The sequence below is a fragment of the Oncorhynchus mykiss genome, chromosome 13, assembly GCF_057628025.1.
Source record: "Oncorhynchus mykiss isolate SJ-2025 chromosome 13, ASM5762802v1, whole genome shotgun sequence".
Taxonomy (NCBI): domain Eukaryota; kingdom Metazoa; phylum Chordata; class Actinopteri; order Salmoniformes; family Salmonidae; genus Oncorhynchus; species Oncorhynchus mykiss.
This window is the reverse complement of record NC_143034.1, coordinates 23,351,242-23,368,489: the sequence shown is the minus strand read 5'-3', so window position 1 is coordinate 23,368,489 and position 17,248 is coordinate 23,351,242. Positions and strand designations below refer to the sequence as shown.

At 45.2% G+C, this 17,248-nt stretch overlaps 1 protein-coding gene across 2 annotated transcripts in view; it reads right to left on the bottom strand.

Annotated features, from left to right (window-relative positions):
• Positions 1-126: 126 nt before the first annotated feature.
• The window catches only part of LOC110485738 (transmembrane channel-like protein 5), a 30,848-nt gene continuing 13,726 nt past the window's right edge, over positions 127-17,248 (bottom strand). For both annotated transcript variants that reach the window (XM_021556891.3, XM_021556892.3), the window contains exons 10-21: positions 12,955-13,099; positions 12,417-12,569; positions 11,148-11,326; positions 10,624-10,699; positions 10,417-10,514; positions 10,169-10,264; positions 8,797-8,872; positions 3,000-3,133; positions 2,440-2,613; positions 1,822-1,900; positions 1,455-1,538; positions 127-1,163 (exon numbers count right to left, since the gene is read on the bottom strand). In XM_021556891.3, coding sequence (XP_021412566.3) covers positions 522-1,163; positions 1,455-1,538; positions 1,822-1,900; positions 2,440-2,613; positions 3,000-3,133; positions 8,797-8,872; positions 10,169-10,264; positions 10,417-10,514; positions 10,624-10,699; positions 11,148-11,326; positions 12,417-12,569; positions 12,955-13,099 — 1,936 coding nt within the window. In that variant the 3' untranslated portion in view covers positions 127-521. The remainder of the gene's footprint in view (positions 1,164-1,454; positions 1,539-1,821; positions 1,901-2,439; positions 2,614-2,999; positions 3,134-8,796; positions 8,873-10,168; positions 10,265-10,416; positions 10,515-10,623; positions 10,700-11,147; positions 11,327-12,416; positions 12,570-12,954; positions 13,100-17,248) is intronic.

Genomic DNA, 17,248 nt, shown 5'->3' with positions numbered 1-17,248 from the left:
CTCAAAGTATATATTTGATATCTACTCAAGTACCTATTCATTGATGAACATCCAGACCAGGTTCAATCCCTACCACTAGAGGACAGTGCTGTTCATGGAAAAAAAACAACATACAGTACCATACAATTTTATAGTATTTACAATTTAGTACGGATCAGAATATTCCTACATTTATACAACATTCATTGACAGTATTTTACAGGCTAAACACATATCATGTATACATACAGTACACAAATATATTAAATATTATTAATATTCAAATATTTTTTTGTACAAAAACAATGTGTTCTTTTATCAAAAGGGAATACATATATCAGATGTATCTTTTCACAACCCTTTGGCTACACTCTTTTATGGTCCAATAGAAACAGTCTACATAGAGGTGGTCCTGCCCTCTCTTGATGCCAGACAGAATCTTATGATATTTCCTCTGATATTTCTCTGCTTTCTACAGCTGGTCACATTTCAATTGTGCCCGCCATCTTTTCCCCCCCAAGCGGTTCAGTTCTCGGTTATGCTCAGAATCTGTCACCGTACTCCTCCTCTACCTGTTGCCGGGCTAGCATGGCCTGTATCAGAGCACTACCAGTGCCTGACGCATCTGGGTGCTGTGAAGAAGCAGGCGCCCGGTAAAACTCGCTCTCCTCCTCCTCTGCTCTCTGCCTGGCCTGCATGACCTGCATCATCGCACTGGATGTTGATGACACTGGGTGTTCTGAATGAACTGGCGCCCGGTAAAACTGGTCCTCTTCCTGCTCTGACTCCGCCCTCTGCCTGGCTTGCATCACCTGTATCATCGCACTGGGTAACGCGTTTACTGGGTTCTGTGACTGAACTGGCGCCCGGTAAAACTCGTCCTCATTCTGTGACTCCGCCCTTTGCCTGGCTTGCATGGCCTGTATCAGTGCACTGGAGGGCGCAGGTGTTTGGTCTGCAGGAAATGGCACCCCGCGATAACTGGCTACATCCTGGTCCTCTGCGTATTGCCTGGCTAGCATGGCCTGTAACATAGCACTCGATGTCGTGGAGACTGAGTGGCCGGAAGGCATAGGCACACCGAAAGAGCTGCTGCTGTCACCATTCTCTTGCTCCAACCGCTGTCGGGCAATCAGAGCCTGGAGCATGCCAGTGGAGGATTCATTTTCCTGTCTTTTCCTGACCTGATTGAGAGAAAGGGTCATAGTTCGAGTATGACAAGTATGACATTTGAAATAACATTGGAGTTTAGGTATTTATTGTAAGTTAGATAGTCTCAAGGTTAAGTTAGATAGTCTCAAGGTTAAGTTTAGATAGTCTCAAGGTTAAGTTAGATAGTCTCAAGGTTAAGTTTAGATAGTCTCAAGGTTAAGTTAGATAGTCTCAAGGTTAAGTTAGATAGTCTCAAGGTTAAGTTAGATAGTCTCTAGGGTAAGTTCGATAGTCTCAAGGTCATTTCTCTTTGATCCTCTCACCTGTTTTTTATTTTTCTGTTTGTTCTGCTTGGATTTCTGAAGGGTCTGTAGCTTCTCCAACAAGAACGCCTTGTCCTTCCCTTCCTAATAAAGGGAGTGAGAGAGAGAGAGAGAGAGAGAGAGCGAGAGCGAGAGCGAGAGAGAGACAACCAGAGAGGGAGTGAAAGAGAGAGCGAGAAAGTTCTAGACAGTCAATACAATTCATAAAAACAACAAATGAACAACATCAACACTGCACATTCAAATGAAATCAGCTAAATATATTATTCCAACACTTCAACAACATCATAACGTAGACACAACCACTTCGGACACAACAGCTCTGATGGACGAGACACGTCAGACCAGACAGCTCACCAGAACTCACATTAACAATCTGCTGTCTCAGTAGAGTGATAAGCAGCTGGCGTCCCTGAGTGATCTGCCTGAAGATGTAAATGAAGACACTGTGGAAAGGAGGTCAGTCAGTGAGTTTGTATTACAGTATGTGAAAGGGCAAAGTAGGCACTTAATGTCATAAAGTGCCACTAGATTGTATTTGAAGACTTGATCCGGTAGACAACGCTATAAAAGCTGAATGCGTTGCTTGATAGGACTTTGGTATACTGCTTCAAGGCAGGTAGCCTAGCGGTGAAGAGCATTGGGCCAGTAACCGAAAGGTCGCTGGTTTGAATCACTAAGCTGACTAGGTGAAAAATCGGCCGATGTGCCCTTGAGCAAGGCACTTCCCCCTAAGTGCTCCTGTAAGTCTATGGATAAGAGTGACTAGCAAAATGTACAAGTCAATCTTTTGACAAACAGCTCAAACGATCAATCATTTCTAGGAATCATGATCAAGTTAAGTTTATGACTTATATGCCTTATATCACGTTTTCAAGACAACTGTCACTTTACCGTAAGACTGTGCTTTAAAACTACTTGTTACCTTCCTAAACACAACTTTTACCCAACATAACCACCTCAACATGAACAAAGATGAACTCACAGGATGATGAGGGAGATCAGGAAGTAGAATATCTCACTCCTGATGACGTGCTGGTAGATCCAGACAGTCCACTGAAACGCATCCACCCTGTTCAAATCGTCCATCCAGATCTGTATTGCACTGAAGGTGGTGTTGAGGCCCCTGAAGGGCCCACACTTGTCTGAGGGGGGCAGACTGTGGGAGGGATCAGGGGAGACATGGCAGTTTGAAATGCTTAGGTCAGAGAAAAGGAGCCAAAGTCAACCAACTTTCAATCATCCAACTTTCAGCACATTTTCAACTTTCTTACTAGAAGGTTTGAGTATAGCGTCATGCTTTTGAATAGCTGCTAATCAAACAGCATGATTACACGGACTATATCAGCCCCTAAAATTAAACCAAATCTGAATCAAGTTTAGCTCTTGGTTATCAATTAATGACAGACTCCAGTTCTTCTGAACGAGCCATATTTATCCAGAACTAGATGGAATCTGAACCACTCCATATAGCTACAATCTATGACAGCCTTAACATAACATAAGTCCCTAGATTAGCCTTGCCCTGACCGCTTATACACCTACGTCCACACGGTGTAGGCCACCATGGACAGAGCCCCCACGAAGGAAGGGAAGAAGAGGATAGCGATGAAGATGGTTTGCATCTGAGCCGCCCTGCCGGCTCGCCTGGGGGGCTGGCAGTTCTGGGTCAGGCTGACCTGGAGGACACAAAGTATAGACCGGGCATTACAGAGCTGGAGAGGGAGATAGAGAGAGGAGGAGCCTGGTCACGGTGTCTTGGCAATGGCACGATTTGATGAACAGGTGAACAAACAATGACCTTTGACAATAAGGGAGAACTGAGAGTAACATTTAACCTGCACATTATCCAGAAATAAAGTCATTATTGATTTGTCAGGGAGGTATTTATTTGTATTTTATTTCACCTTTATTTAACTAGGCAAGTCAGTTAAGAACAAATTGTTATTTACAATGACAACCTACCAAAAGGCAAAAGGCCTCCTGCGGGGACAAGGGGCTGGGATTAAACATTTAAAATATATATAAATATAGGACAAAACACACATCACAACAAGAGAGACAACACAACACTACATAAAGAGAGACCTAAGACAACAAAGCAAGGCAGCAACACATGTCAACACAACATGGTAGCAGTACAAAACATGGTACGAACATTATTGGGCACAGAACAACAGCACAAAGGGCAAGAAGGTAGAGACAACATTACATCACGCAAAGCAACCACAACTGTCAGTAAGAGTGTCCATGATCGAGTCTTTGAATGAAGAGATGGAGATAAAACGATCCAGTCGGAGTGTTTGTTGCAGCTTGTTCCAGTCGCTGGCTGCAGCGAACTGAAAAGCGACCCAGGGATGTGTGTGCTTTGGGGACCTTTAACTGGTATCATGTTATTGTATTTGATCAACTAAATCCTTTATTGCAGACACCTTCCACGTAGTTTTGTTGATGAACATGTAATGATTTCCCTGTATGTACCACAGGGAAAACATCTCTCTTTTCATTTCCAGGACACTCATATATGTTTCATCATTGTATTGGAAAATCCTAGTGACCATCGCTACCATCTATAAATAGAGCTAATTCTATGCCATTCAACCTTGTCATGAAACATTCAGCATCCTCTTCAGAAGAGAGTAACACGAGCCTGGCCCATTCTGCTATGGCATGGTATCTAGGGCAGAGAATCAACACCAAGGTTCAGCTTACTGTCACCTGAGTCAGCCATGGTCCTGTGTGGCACAGTTGGATGGAGTGCTGCGCTAGCAATTCCTGCAGGGGTCACATGGCCATACTAAAAATGTACTGAACAGGTTACCTTCTTTAGGTAGAAGAACCGTACTGAACAGGTTACCTTCTTTAGGTAGAAGAACCGTACTGAACAGGTTACCTTCTTTAGGTAGAAGAACCATACTGAACAGGTTACCTTCTTTAGGTAGAATAACCACACTGAACAGGTTACCTTCTTTAGGTAGAAGAACCGTACTGAACAGGTTACCTTCTTTAGGTAGAAGAACCGTACTGAACAGGTTACCTTCTTTAGGTAGAAGAACCATACTGAACAGGTTACCTTCTTTAGGTAGAAGAACCATACTGAACAGGTTACCTTCTTTAGGTAGAAGAACCATACTGAACAGGTTACCTTCTTTAGGTAGAAGAACCGTACTGAACAGGTTACCTTCTTTAGGTAGAATGATTCCAAGAACACAGGATGAGATGTTACTATCCTTTGTGCAAGCACTTCCAAGAGTTAATGAACAGTGAGCCTGGTGAAATTTGGGGAGCGCATCATCAGTAGTGTACCTTTGGTTCCTAGGGTGTTTCGGCCTTTCACACTATACACCCTCCCCAAAGGCGGCCAGCGATAGGGTGATCAATCCTACGCTTGCGTCCCATTCCCAATTAGTCATAGGAGTTGCCTTGTTGATGATAGCCAACATCCCATGGGACTATGCATGGCAGGGGCATCCTCCTCCCTGAGTCAAGCATTGTTGACCGCATACCTCCTGGCCCTCTCACTTCGGGGCCCAGCTGGGGTCTTTCCTCTTCATCCAGAGCCACTGACTGCTGCCTTCTGCCGCCTCCGATACAGCTTTGATTGCCGAACGCTGGCTCTGGCCCTTAATTCCAAGGTCTCTAAGCAGTCTGGTTGTAGATGTTGCCACAAAACCTCTGCAGCCCACCTCCACTGGTCGGACTTCTGTGTTCCAGCCATGATGCCGTGCTTCGGCAGCTAGATCGGCATAGCGCAGATGCTTTCGCTCATAAGCCTCATCTACTGAGTCCTCCCAGGGTACTGTGAGCTCAATGATGAAGACCTTCTTGAGTGAACGGGACCAGAGCACCATGTCAGGTCTTAGGGTGGTGGTCGCGATCTCCGGAGGAAACACAAGTTGCCGGCCAATGTCAGCTAGCATTTTCCAGTCGCGGGCCAAGCGCAGCTGGTCTCGCTCTAATGGTGTCGAGCCGCGCTTCGGTGGTTTAGCCCCTTCGCGGACAAAGTTTGTCCGTAAGGGGTGTGATGCTGCTGGGGGTGGTAGGGAGTTGGTGGCAGCTCGCTTGTCCTCCAGGGCGGACGCAAGGTTTTTAAGGACTTGGTTGTGACGCCAAGTGTAGCGTCCTTGAGTGAGGCTTGTTTTACACCCTGTGAGAATGTGCCTGAGGTTGGCTGGCATGGAACAGAGGGCACAGTCCGGATCTTCACCATACCATTGGTGAAGATTAACTGGTGTTGGAAGGACGTCATATGTTGCTCTGATGGAGAAGCTCAACCGCCTCGCTTCCATGGCCCACAGATCCTTCCAGCTTATCTTCCTCTTCTCCACACTGTCCCATCGAGTCCACTGTCCCTGTTTGGAAAGAGAGACTGCCTTGGCCCACCTTGCAGCCTCCTCCTGATGGCGTACTTCCTGCACTACCATCTTCCGCCGCTCTGGTGCAGTGGCCTTACTCCAAGCAGCACGGCTAGTTAGCCCAAGGCCTCCTCTCCCTTGCTGAACATGACCCACAATGTCAGCATGTCTGAGGGCTGCTGTTGCCTCCTGGACTGCTTTTCCTGGCCTCCATTTGCGCCCAGTTGCCAAGGTCGGCGCGTTGTTGCTCACCACTGGGTCTCGAGATTCATTCAGTGTCATCTGGAGCCTGGTTTTTGAACACTTGAATTCCTCTGTTAGACTGGTGAGGGGCAGCTTGAGGACACCATCTCCATAGAGGCCTATGGTGGTAAGGCATCGTGGAACTCCGAGCCACTTCTTTAAGTAGCCTGTGACTCCTCTTTCCATCTTCTCCACTGTTGAGATTGGAACCTCATACACTGCTAAGGGCCACAACACCCGGGGTAGGAGACCAAACTGTAGACACCAGGCCTTTAACTTTCCAGGTAGCTGGGTGTTGTCGATGGACTGTAGGCTACTACTGATGTCTTTGCGCAGCTGTTGCACCTGGTCTTTGTCCTTCAGGCTTGCATCATACCACCTTCCAAGGCTTTTTACCGGCTGCTCAGACACTGTTGGGATTTGGTCATCTCCGATGAAGAATTTCAGGTCAGAGAGTACTCCCTTCACAATCGAGATGCTGCGTGACTTGGATGGTTTAATCTTCATACGGGCCCAGCTGATGTTCTCCTCGAGTTTTCGGAGCAGTCTCCTGGTGCATGGGACAGTGGTGGTCAATGTTGTAATGTCGTCCATGTAGGCTCTGAGTGGAGGGAGGCGGAAACCAGAGTCGACCCGCTGTCCACCAGCAACCCATTTTGAGGATCTGATGATAACCTCCATTGCCATTATGAATGCCAACGGAGAAATGGTACATCCCGCCATTATACCTACATTCAGGCACTGCCATGAGGTGGTGAACTCTGAGGTGGTAAAGCAGAACTGCAGATCCTGGAAGTACGACTTCACCAGGGTTGTGATGGTGTCCGGTATGTGGAAAAATCTGAAGGCAGACCACAGGAGTTCATGGGGCACAGAGCCAAATGCATTGGCGAGGTCAAGAAAGACTACATGGAGGTCCCTTTTTTCCACCTTGGCCATTTGGATCTGGTGCCAGATCATGCTGGAATGTTCCAAGCAGCCAGAGAACCCTGATATTCCTGCCTTCTGTACAGATGTATCGACGTACGCATTCCTTTGCAGGTACTCGGCCATCCTCTGGGCAATGACCCTAAAGAAGATTTTACCCTCGACATTCAGTAAGGAGATTGGGCGGAATTGGCTGATGTTCACTGCATCCTTCTCCTTAGGGATCAGGACCCCGCCTGCCCTACGCCACACTTTGGGTATTATCTTATTTTTCCAAGCTGTTCTCATAAGCCTCCAGAGGAACCTCAGGACGTCTGGTGCGTTCTTATACACTTTGTACGGGACTCCATTTGGCCCCGGGGCTGATGCTGTTCTTGTCCATCGAACTGTGTTTTCCACCTCTTTCCATGTCGGAGGGCTGGTCTCAATATGATGTTCCGGGGGTTCAATGGGTGGGATATCTGATGGGATGGCCAGATGTTCATGTCGCTTTGAGTCAAAGTTTGTTGTTCTCAGATGCTCCTCTAGGTCTTTCTTTGTTGTTTTTAGAGCTCCACTTTTTTCCTTCGTGAAGAGACTTTTAAGGAACTTGAAGGGATCTTTATAGAATCGAGTTCTAGTTTGTTCTTTCTTCCTTCTGCGTTTCCGTAGGTTCTCTGCTCTGCGGAGGGATGCCAACCGGGTTTTGATATCAGCCTGAAGTGCCTCTATGCCCTCCTTTTCCACTTCCGAGGCCTTCTTCCACTGTTTCTTAAGCTGTCGCCTTTCTTGAACGAGGCGCTTGATTTCTTGTTGCCTCCTGGAAACTGGTGGGGTTGGAACCTTTCTCCCGCCTTTTGCCTCTTCCACTCCAAATCTTTCTGTCCCGTACTCATAGATAATGTCCCCCATCCTCTCCAACTTCTTCTCCACTGTGCCTCGAAGTTTCTCGAGGGTCAAGGTAAGGTCAGTATTCACTGTTTCCCACAACTTCTTGTCACTGGCGCCAGGCCACTTCACATACGGCCTGTGCCCTGGTAGTCTCCTCTCGACTGCAGGTCTGGGAGGCTCGGTGAGTTCCACTCCTGTTGTTGGTTCCACCTCAGTTGTTACTTCGGTGCTTGAGTTTACGTCCTCCATGACAGTGGTGCTGATGCACTGCAAACTATGGTTTGCGTCCAGTTGCTGTGCTTCATTCGACTGATTTGATCGCTTTCGCAGAAAGTAATCAATGCGAGGCCTCTGTCTCTCTTTACCCAAACACCCCTTCTTCCCCTGGTGGATCCTCAACCCATGGTGTGATGTAACTTTCCTCCAACCACAGACACATACCTGCATCTGTTTGTGGCCCGCTGTTGCAGCAGAACTTGTGACAGTTGCTGTGGTGTTCTCTTGTGCTGTGCTCTCATTACTCGTAGTCGTTTCCGGTCCAGTCGTTACCATGTTGTCAGCCGATGAGTCATCTTCCGCCCCCGCTCTCGCAGACTCTAGGGGTATTCTCGTATGTTGACTTTCTGTAGCTAAAAGCGGGTGTTTCCAACATACTGCGAAGCATGGGAAACTACAGAAATGGGAAGCTACCCCATGACTGTCCCAGTGGGGTCTATTCCCTCCTGTCAGCCGTCTCTCCGTGCCGCCACAAAGACTTTCCCCTGTTGTCAGCTGATCTTTCTCAGCAGTCACTGGACAAGTCCAGATATTCAGATTCCAAGAACACAGGATGAGATGTTACTATCCTTTGTGCAAGCACTTCCAAGAGTTAATGAACAGTGAGCCTGGTGAAATTTGGGGAGCGCATCATCAGTAGTGTAGAAGAAGAACCATACTGAACAGGTTACCTTCTTTAGGTAGAAGAGGATGAAGAACTTGATTATCTGTATCACTGGGAGGAGGGGAGAGAAGTAGATTCCGATCCTGCAGACAGAAAAACATGGTTATAAGAATTGACCATATCTCATCCACAGTTGTGTTATGTTTACTATGAAAATAGATGGAGCTATAGATGAACAGAGATTAGAGTCGAGGACAGCACAGTTCAGTACAGTAGAGTACATTAGAGCAGTACATTAGAGTAGAGTACAGTAGAGTCCACTACAGTAGAGTACTGTACAGTAGAGGTCATTAGAGCACAGTACAGTAGAGTACATTAGAGCACAGTACAGTAGAGTATAGTAAATTAGAGCACAGTACAGTAGAGTATAGTACAGTATAGTAAATTAGAGCACAGTACAGTAGAGTAGAGTACATTAGAGCACTGTACAGTAGAGTAGAGTACATTAGAGAACTGTACAGTAGAGTACATTTGAGCACTGTACAGTAGAGTAGAGTGCATTAGAGCACTGTACAGTAGAGTAGAGTACATTAGAGCACTGTACAGTAGAGTAGAGTATATTAGAGCTCTGTACAGAAGAGTAGAGAACATTAGAGCACAGTACAGTAGAGTACAGTAGAGTAGAGTACATTAGAACACAGTACAGTACGGTACAGTACAGTACAGTAGAGTACAGTAGAGTATAGTAAATTAGAGCACAGTACAGTAGAGTAGAGTACATTAGAGCACTGTGCAGTAGAGTAGAGTAGAGTACATTAGAGCACTGTACAGAAGAGTAGAGTACATTAGAGCACTGTACAGTAGAGTAGAGTATATTAGAGCACTGTACAGTAGAGTAGAGTAGAGAACATTAGAGCACAGTACAGTAGAGTACAGTAGAGTAGATTAGAACACAGTACAGTATGGTACAGTACAGTAGAGTACAGTACAGTAGGGTCCAGTCAAGTACAGTACAGTAGAGTACAGTGCAGTACAGTACAGTAGAGTATAGTATAGTAGAGTAGAGTAGATTACAGTACAGTCCAGTACAGTACAGTACAGTCCAGTCCAGTAGAGTACAGTACTGTAGAGTACAGTAGAGCACAGTACAGTAGAGCACAGTACAGTAGAGTACAGTACAGTAGAGTACAGTAGAGCAGAGTACAGTAGAGTACAGTCCAGTAGAGTACAGTACAGTAGAGTACAGTAGAGCAGAGTACAGTAGAGCACAGTACAGTAGAGCACAGTACAGTAGAGTACAGTACAGTAGAGTACAGTACAGTACAGTAGAGTACAGTACAGTAGAGTACAGTACAGTACAGTAGAGTACAGTAGAGTACAGTAAAGTACAGTACAGTACAGTAGAGTACAGTAGAGTAGAGTACAGTGTAATGAAATACCATGCCAGGGTCTGTGCATAGATCAGGTCAAGGACATTCCTGGCAACGTCAAACTCTGGAACTCCCAGGCTCTGTATGCATTTAGTCCCAATGACACTGGTGGAGAAGAGAACTAAGGAGTTACAGAAGAGCATTTTTCAAATGAAACCTTCCCTCCAAACAGAAAGATGAGTTACAGTATAGAATTCTACTGCATACTGTAGCATTTTTAGCTTTAAGTGAACACGTAATGGGAAAATGCCACTCACTTGCTCAAGAACTCTCCAAAGAAGGATCCTAACATTATGAAGAGGAAGTCCATAATAACCAGTCTGTACAAGGCTTGTCCTACGATGGACTCCCAGCACTAAGACAAACGATTGGAATCACAGTGGTGAATGAACACACAGTACATATCAGTGACAACCAAAAACATATTTGAAAGCATGCATGTGATTTGGTTTTAAAGGACTTACTGAAAATGTATTGGCCACATCCTTCATCCAGTAGTAGCAGAGAATACCCAGAATGGACATCTTGAGAATGACATTTCTAAAAAAGAAAAGGGCATTCAAAACATCAGTCTTCTAAAACCTTGTACAGTATATGACCTTTCTGTTCTTTTCTGATATTTTATTAAGCATATTTAGAATTTACGCATTACTGTAATATTTAATTCATCCATTGCTTTAAATTGATCATTGAGCAAATAGTTTTGATCAATCGATTTCAATATACAGTAGAAGTCAAAAGTTTGGACACACCTACTCATTCTAGGGTTTTTCTTTACTTTTACTATTAAACTACATTGTAGAATAATAGTGAAGACATCAAAACTATGAAAGAACACATATGGAATCATGTAGTAACCAAAAAAGTGCTAAACAAATCAAAATATAGAAAATATATAATAAAGAAAAACCCTTGAATGAGTAGGTGTATCTAAACTTTTGACCGGTAGTGTATGTATTTTTAAATGTGTTTTGTGTCCATCTCTAACCTGACTATGATGGCATAGACCTGCATGCGAGGGTTGGAGTAGTGTTCTATCTTTTTGAACAGAGAGTAGAAGAGAGGGACGACCAGATTGATCAGGGACACCACAAAGGGGAGGAGGAGAGTAGCAGCCTCCTCCAGGAGAGAGCCGGAAGAAGCTTTGTCCGCTGACTGCCTCGTCCGCTGGAAAGATACCATAGTAGGTCAGTTTGTCCTGATCTAAGGACAGTTTTGTGTTTCCCCCATGTTAAAAAGAGGATTTGGAGAGAGTGAGCTGTTTCCAGGTCAGTGCATAGAAGCAACCAGCCTGGAGAAAAGATAAGACACTAAAGTCTGGACTTAATCAATCACAGCTTTAGCAAGATAAAGTGTCCAGTTTCCATTTGAGATTTACTTTTCAGCTGGCATTTACATAACAATGGCTAACTGTGGACTTTAACACCTTGTCACAAAGCAACAGTCTTGATGATGCAGATGTTGTTGATTCTGCTCTCCCCAAGTCTTTATCGTCACACTCCTGATGGAAACACAAACACTTGAGCTTCCATTAACAATAAATCAGTGGTGACACAATGGTGTAGGGTAAGTCTTAGGTGCTCCCGAGTGGCGCAGTGGTCTAAGGCACTGCATCTCAGTGTTAGAGACGTCACTACAGGCACCTTGGTTCGAATCCAGGCTGTATCACAACCGGCTGTGATTGGGCGTCCCATAGGGCATCCGGGTTTGGCCGGTGTAGGCCGTCATTGTAAATAAGAATTTGTTTTTAACTGACTTGCCTAGTTAAATGAAGGTTAAATGAAGGTTAAATTGAAAAAAACGATAGAATAATCATTTGGTGGAAGTGTAGCAATGATGTCCCACTAACACCATTATAAAGACCCTGTACTGCCAGGAAAGTAGTATTGTATTGATGCTATATGATGCAGACATGCTCAGGTACACACATACACTATGACACACTTTGAATTACTGTATACAAGGGTATGTCTTATACAATAGTCATCGACACTGGTCCCGGAGCTACACAGTGTGAGGCATTTGTTTTAGCCCAGCACTAACACACCTGATTCAAAGTAATCACCACCTGGTCTTCATCATACTTAGATGGATCAGGGTCAGCTGATCCCCGGATCATACATTAACAACACAAGCCTTATCAGGAAGCCACGTGTCATCGTGTCACAACGTTTACGTAAGGTCTCCCTTGGGAAAGAGTTCTTCTGACCTCAATGGGACTTCCTGGTTATATGAAAGTTAATAAAATGTACCATACCCATGTGTCATATTGACACAGGAAGTAGACACTGGCGCCACAGCCCAAGGCCATGCCCGTGGAGAGGAGCCAGGTACCCAGAAAAACCCCATAGTGCTTCAGCCTCTCTGTCAGAGGTAGCAGGGCCACCTGGACCTTTTCTGATAAGGACTCCTGGTGGGGAATGGAAACATTATTTCAAAGTTATTTCACAGTTGGTTATCTGAGAGAGATCCTATTTGGGCCCCCTAACAAGTCAGAGTGCAGAGTATTCTATGCATGGAAGAGCAGATAAGTACTGAGTCACAAGTACTGGGCATTTATCTAGTCTCGCAAATGTGGGATTTGTTCAGCGATATTACATTCTTTCTTGTAACAATGCTACAGTTATGATATGGCCATGAGGTCAACAAAGCTACAGTACTGAGATGGCCATGAGGTCAACAAAGCTACAGTAATAGTTTATCAAAACAGTGACATTAGTCGCTTGTAAAAGCCTGATAACTGGCCAGCTCACACAAGATTTGGTTCTGGTTTCCGAGATTACAGTGAAAGTGACCTTGAGTTGGATGCGCAGATTGTTCTTGCGCTGTCGTACGGCTTTCTCGTTAGTCACACTGAAGTCCCAGCTACACAGGAGCTGCCAGGCTCCACCCAAGCCTGAGTCTGCAAGGACATACTTCTTCCTGAACGAGCTGGCCATGCTGCAGAGAGAGAGAGGGGGGAGGTCAACAATCCACAAAAGTGAAGATAAATTTGACCCCAATAACTACAGTGGGATATGAGTCAACAGCAACCTTGGGAAAATCCTCTACATTATGATTAACAGCAGACTCATACATTTCCTCAGTGAAAACAATGTACTGAGCAAATGTCAAATGGGCTTTGTACCAAATTTTTTACCGACAGACCACGTATTCACTCTGCACACCCTAATTGACAAACAAACCAAAACAAAGGCAAAGTCTTCTCATGCTTTGTTGATTGAAAAAAGCCTTTCACTCAATGTGGCATGAGGGTCTGCTACACAAATTTTTATTTTTAAGTTGATTTATTTTCCCTTTTGTACTTTAACATCGCTACAACACTGTATATAGACATAATGTGACATTTGAAATGTCTTTATTCTTTTGGAACTTATGTGAGTGTAATGTTTACTGTTAATTTTGAATCCAAGATGACGTAGCAGTCAGACGTCTTTGTCTTGTCTTGTATATGTCTTTTTATACCTTTTTCTTCGCATTCTTTTTAATATTTTCCTAAACCTCAACTTCAAAATAATCTGCTGCAACCCGCCTCACCCAATGTAGTGTGGATCTGTTTTTTTTAAAAAAGTATTTCTATTTACCTCCAAACTGGAATACCTCAACTGAAGCTAGCTAGCTAACTAGCTACCAGTTATCAGTCAGCTAACCTTTAGCTCGGAAAGCTCTAGCCAGTTTGTACAACGTGTTTCAAACCCGAGCATACCGGACCTATTTTTCTCTCCATATCCCCGGATTCCTACCGCAAACTCTGAACCCTTTCATCTGGATCATGGCAGCTAGCTAACCGCAACCGTTGACTACTCCTGGCTAACGTTTCCGTCCTGTAGCAAGCACCAACTAGCCTGGGGCTAGCCCATGCTAGACCCATCTCCCGGCTAGGGCTCCTGGGCTACTCTTGAAGCCCATTCCTCGGCTACAATATCCGGACACCTTCTACTGCCGGTACGGGGCACGGAACCCCGCCGATCCTTCACAACTGGAATACACACATAACAGGCCCCTGAGGCACGGCATCCCCTGAAAGACCATTCTGGTAACCGTGGCTTGCTAGCTATCTATAGCATATTAGACTGTTAACTGATCCACCGGACAATTTCTTGGACCAGTATACCCGTTTTGCCAATTGGACTTGACCCCTCTGCTACTTGGAACCCTACTAATTCCACGACTGGTCTATCGACGTCACTGCACGAGGAGGCAAAAACAGATTTTACCCCCATTGTGACATCCCTCTAAGGCCCTTATGCTAGCTTGCTAGCCCCGGCCTGCTAACTGCTAGCTTAATAGCACCGGCCTGCTAACTGTCTGAATTGCCGTGTCCCAGGCCAGCTCAACCACTCACTGGACCCATACGATCACTTGGCTATGCATGCCTCTCCCTAATATCAATATGCCTTGTTCATTACTGTCCTGGTTAGTGATTACTGTCTTATTTCACTGTAGAGCCTGTAGCCCTGCTCAATGCCTTAACCAACCATGTTGTTCCACCTCCCATATATGTGATGACATCACCTGGTTTAAACGACTCTAGAGACTATATCTCTCTCTTCATCACTCAATGCCTAGGTTTACCTCCAATGTACTCTCTTCCTACCATACCTTTGTCTGTACATTATGCCTTGAATCTATGCTATCCTGCCCAGAAACCTGCTCCCTTTACTCTCTGCTCTGAAAACGCTAGACGGTCAGTTCTTATAGCCTTTAGCCGTACCCTTATCCTACTTCTCCTCTGTTCCTCTGGTGATGTAGAGGTTAATCCAGGACATGCAGTGCCTAGCTCCACTCCTACTCCCCAGGTGCTCTCATTTGTTGACTTCTGTAACCGTAAAAGCCTTGGTTTCATGCATGACATTAGAAGCCTACTCCCTCAGTTTGCTTTATTCACTGCTTTAGCACATTCTGCCAACCCAAATGTCTTAGCCATGTCTGAATCCTGGCTTAGGAAAACCACCCAAAACCCTGAAATTTCCATTCCTAACTATAACATTTTCAGCCAAGATAGAACTGCCAAAGGGGGTGGTGTTGCAATCTACTGCAGAGATAGCCTGCAGAGTTCTATCTTACTATCCAGGTCTGTACCATAACAATTCGAGCTTCTACTTCTAAAAATGCACCTTTCCAGAAACATGTCTCTCACCGTTGCCGCTTGCTATAGACCACCCTCTGCCCCCAGCTGTGCCCTGGACACCGTATGTGAATTGATTGCCCCCCATCTATCTTCTGAGCTCGTGCTTCTAGGTGACCTAAACTGGGACATGCTTAACACCCCGGCCATCCTACAATCTAAGCTTGATGCCCTCAATCTCACACAAATTATCAATGAACCTACCAGGTACAACCCCAAATCCGTAAACACGGGCATCCTTATAGATATCATCCTAACTAACTCGCCCTCCAAATACACCTCTGCTGTTTTCAACCAAGATCTCAGCGATCACTGCCTCATTGCCTGCATCCGTAATGGGTCTGCAGTCAAACGACCACCCCTCATCACTGTCAAACACTCCCTAAAACACTTCTGCGAACAGGCTTTTCTAATTGACCTGGCCAGGGTATCCTGGAATGATATTGACCTCCTCCTGTCAGTAGAGGATGCCTGGTTATTCTTTAAAAGTGCCTTCCTCACCATATTAAATAAGCATGCTCCATTCAAAAAATGTAGAACTAGGAATAGATATAGCCCTTGGTTCACTCCAGACCTGTCTGCCCTTGACCAGCACAAAAACATCCTGTGGTGTTCTGCATTAGCATCGAATAGCCCCCGTGATATGCAACTTTTTAGGGAAGTTAGGAAACAATATACACAGGCAGTTAGGAAAGTTAAGGCTAGGTTTTTCAAACAGAAATGTGCATGCTGTAGTACAAACTTAAAAAGTTCTGGGACACTGTAAAGTCCATGGAGAATAAGAGCACCTCCTCCCAGCTGCCCACTACACTGAGGCTAGGAAACACTGTCACCACTGATAAATCCACTATAACTGAGAATTTCAATAAGCATATTACTACGGCTAGCCATGCTTTCCACCTGGCTACCCCGGTCAACAGCCCTGCCCACAGCAACTCGCCCAAACCTCCCCCACTTCTCCTTCACCCAAATCCAGATAGCTGATGTTCTGAAAGAACTGCAAAATCTGGACCCCTACAAATCAGCCGGGCTAGACAATCTGGAACCTCTATTTCTAAAATTATCTGCCGAAATTGTTGCAACCCCTATTACTAGCCTGTTCAACCTCTCTTTCGTATCGTCTGAGATCCCCAAAGATTGGAAAGCTGCCGTGGACATCCCCCTCTTCAAAGGGGGAGACTCTCTAGACCCAAACTGCTACAGACCTATATCTATTCTACCCTTCCTTTCTAGGTCTTTGAAAGCCAAGTTAACTTAAGGTAAAGGGGGCAGCATTTTCACTTTTGGATAAATAGCGTGCCCAATTTCAACTTCCTGCTACTCAAGCAAAGAATATAAAATATGCATATTATTAGAATATGTGGACAACTACAAATACCTAGGTGTCTGGTTAGACTGTAAAGATTCCTTCCAGACTCACATTAAACATCTCCAATCCAAAATTAAATCTAGAATCAGCTTCCTATTTCGCAACAAAACATCCTTCTCTCTAGCTGCCAAACATACCCTCGTAAAACTGACCATCCTCGACTTCGGCGATGTAATTTACAAAATAGCCTCCAACACTATATTCAACAAATTGGATGCAGTCTATCACAGTGCCATCCGTTTTGTCACCAAAGCCCCTTATACCACCCACCACTGCGACCTGTACGCTCTCGTTGGCTGGCCCTCGCTTCATACTCGTCGCCAAACCCCACTGGCTCCAGGTCATCTACAAGTCTCTGCAGTATAGCCCCGCCTAATCTCAGCTCACTGGTCACAATAGCAGCACCCACCCATAGCATGCGCTCCAGCAGGTATATCTCACTGGTCACCCCCAGAGCCAATTCTTCCTTTGGCCACCTCTCCTTCCAGTTCTCTGCTGCCAATGACTGGAACGAACTGCAAAAATCTCTGAAGCTGGAGACTCCTTACTAGCTATAAGCACCAGTATCCCTACTTGCACATTAATCTTCTGC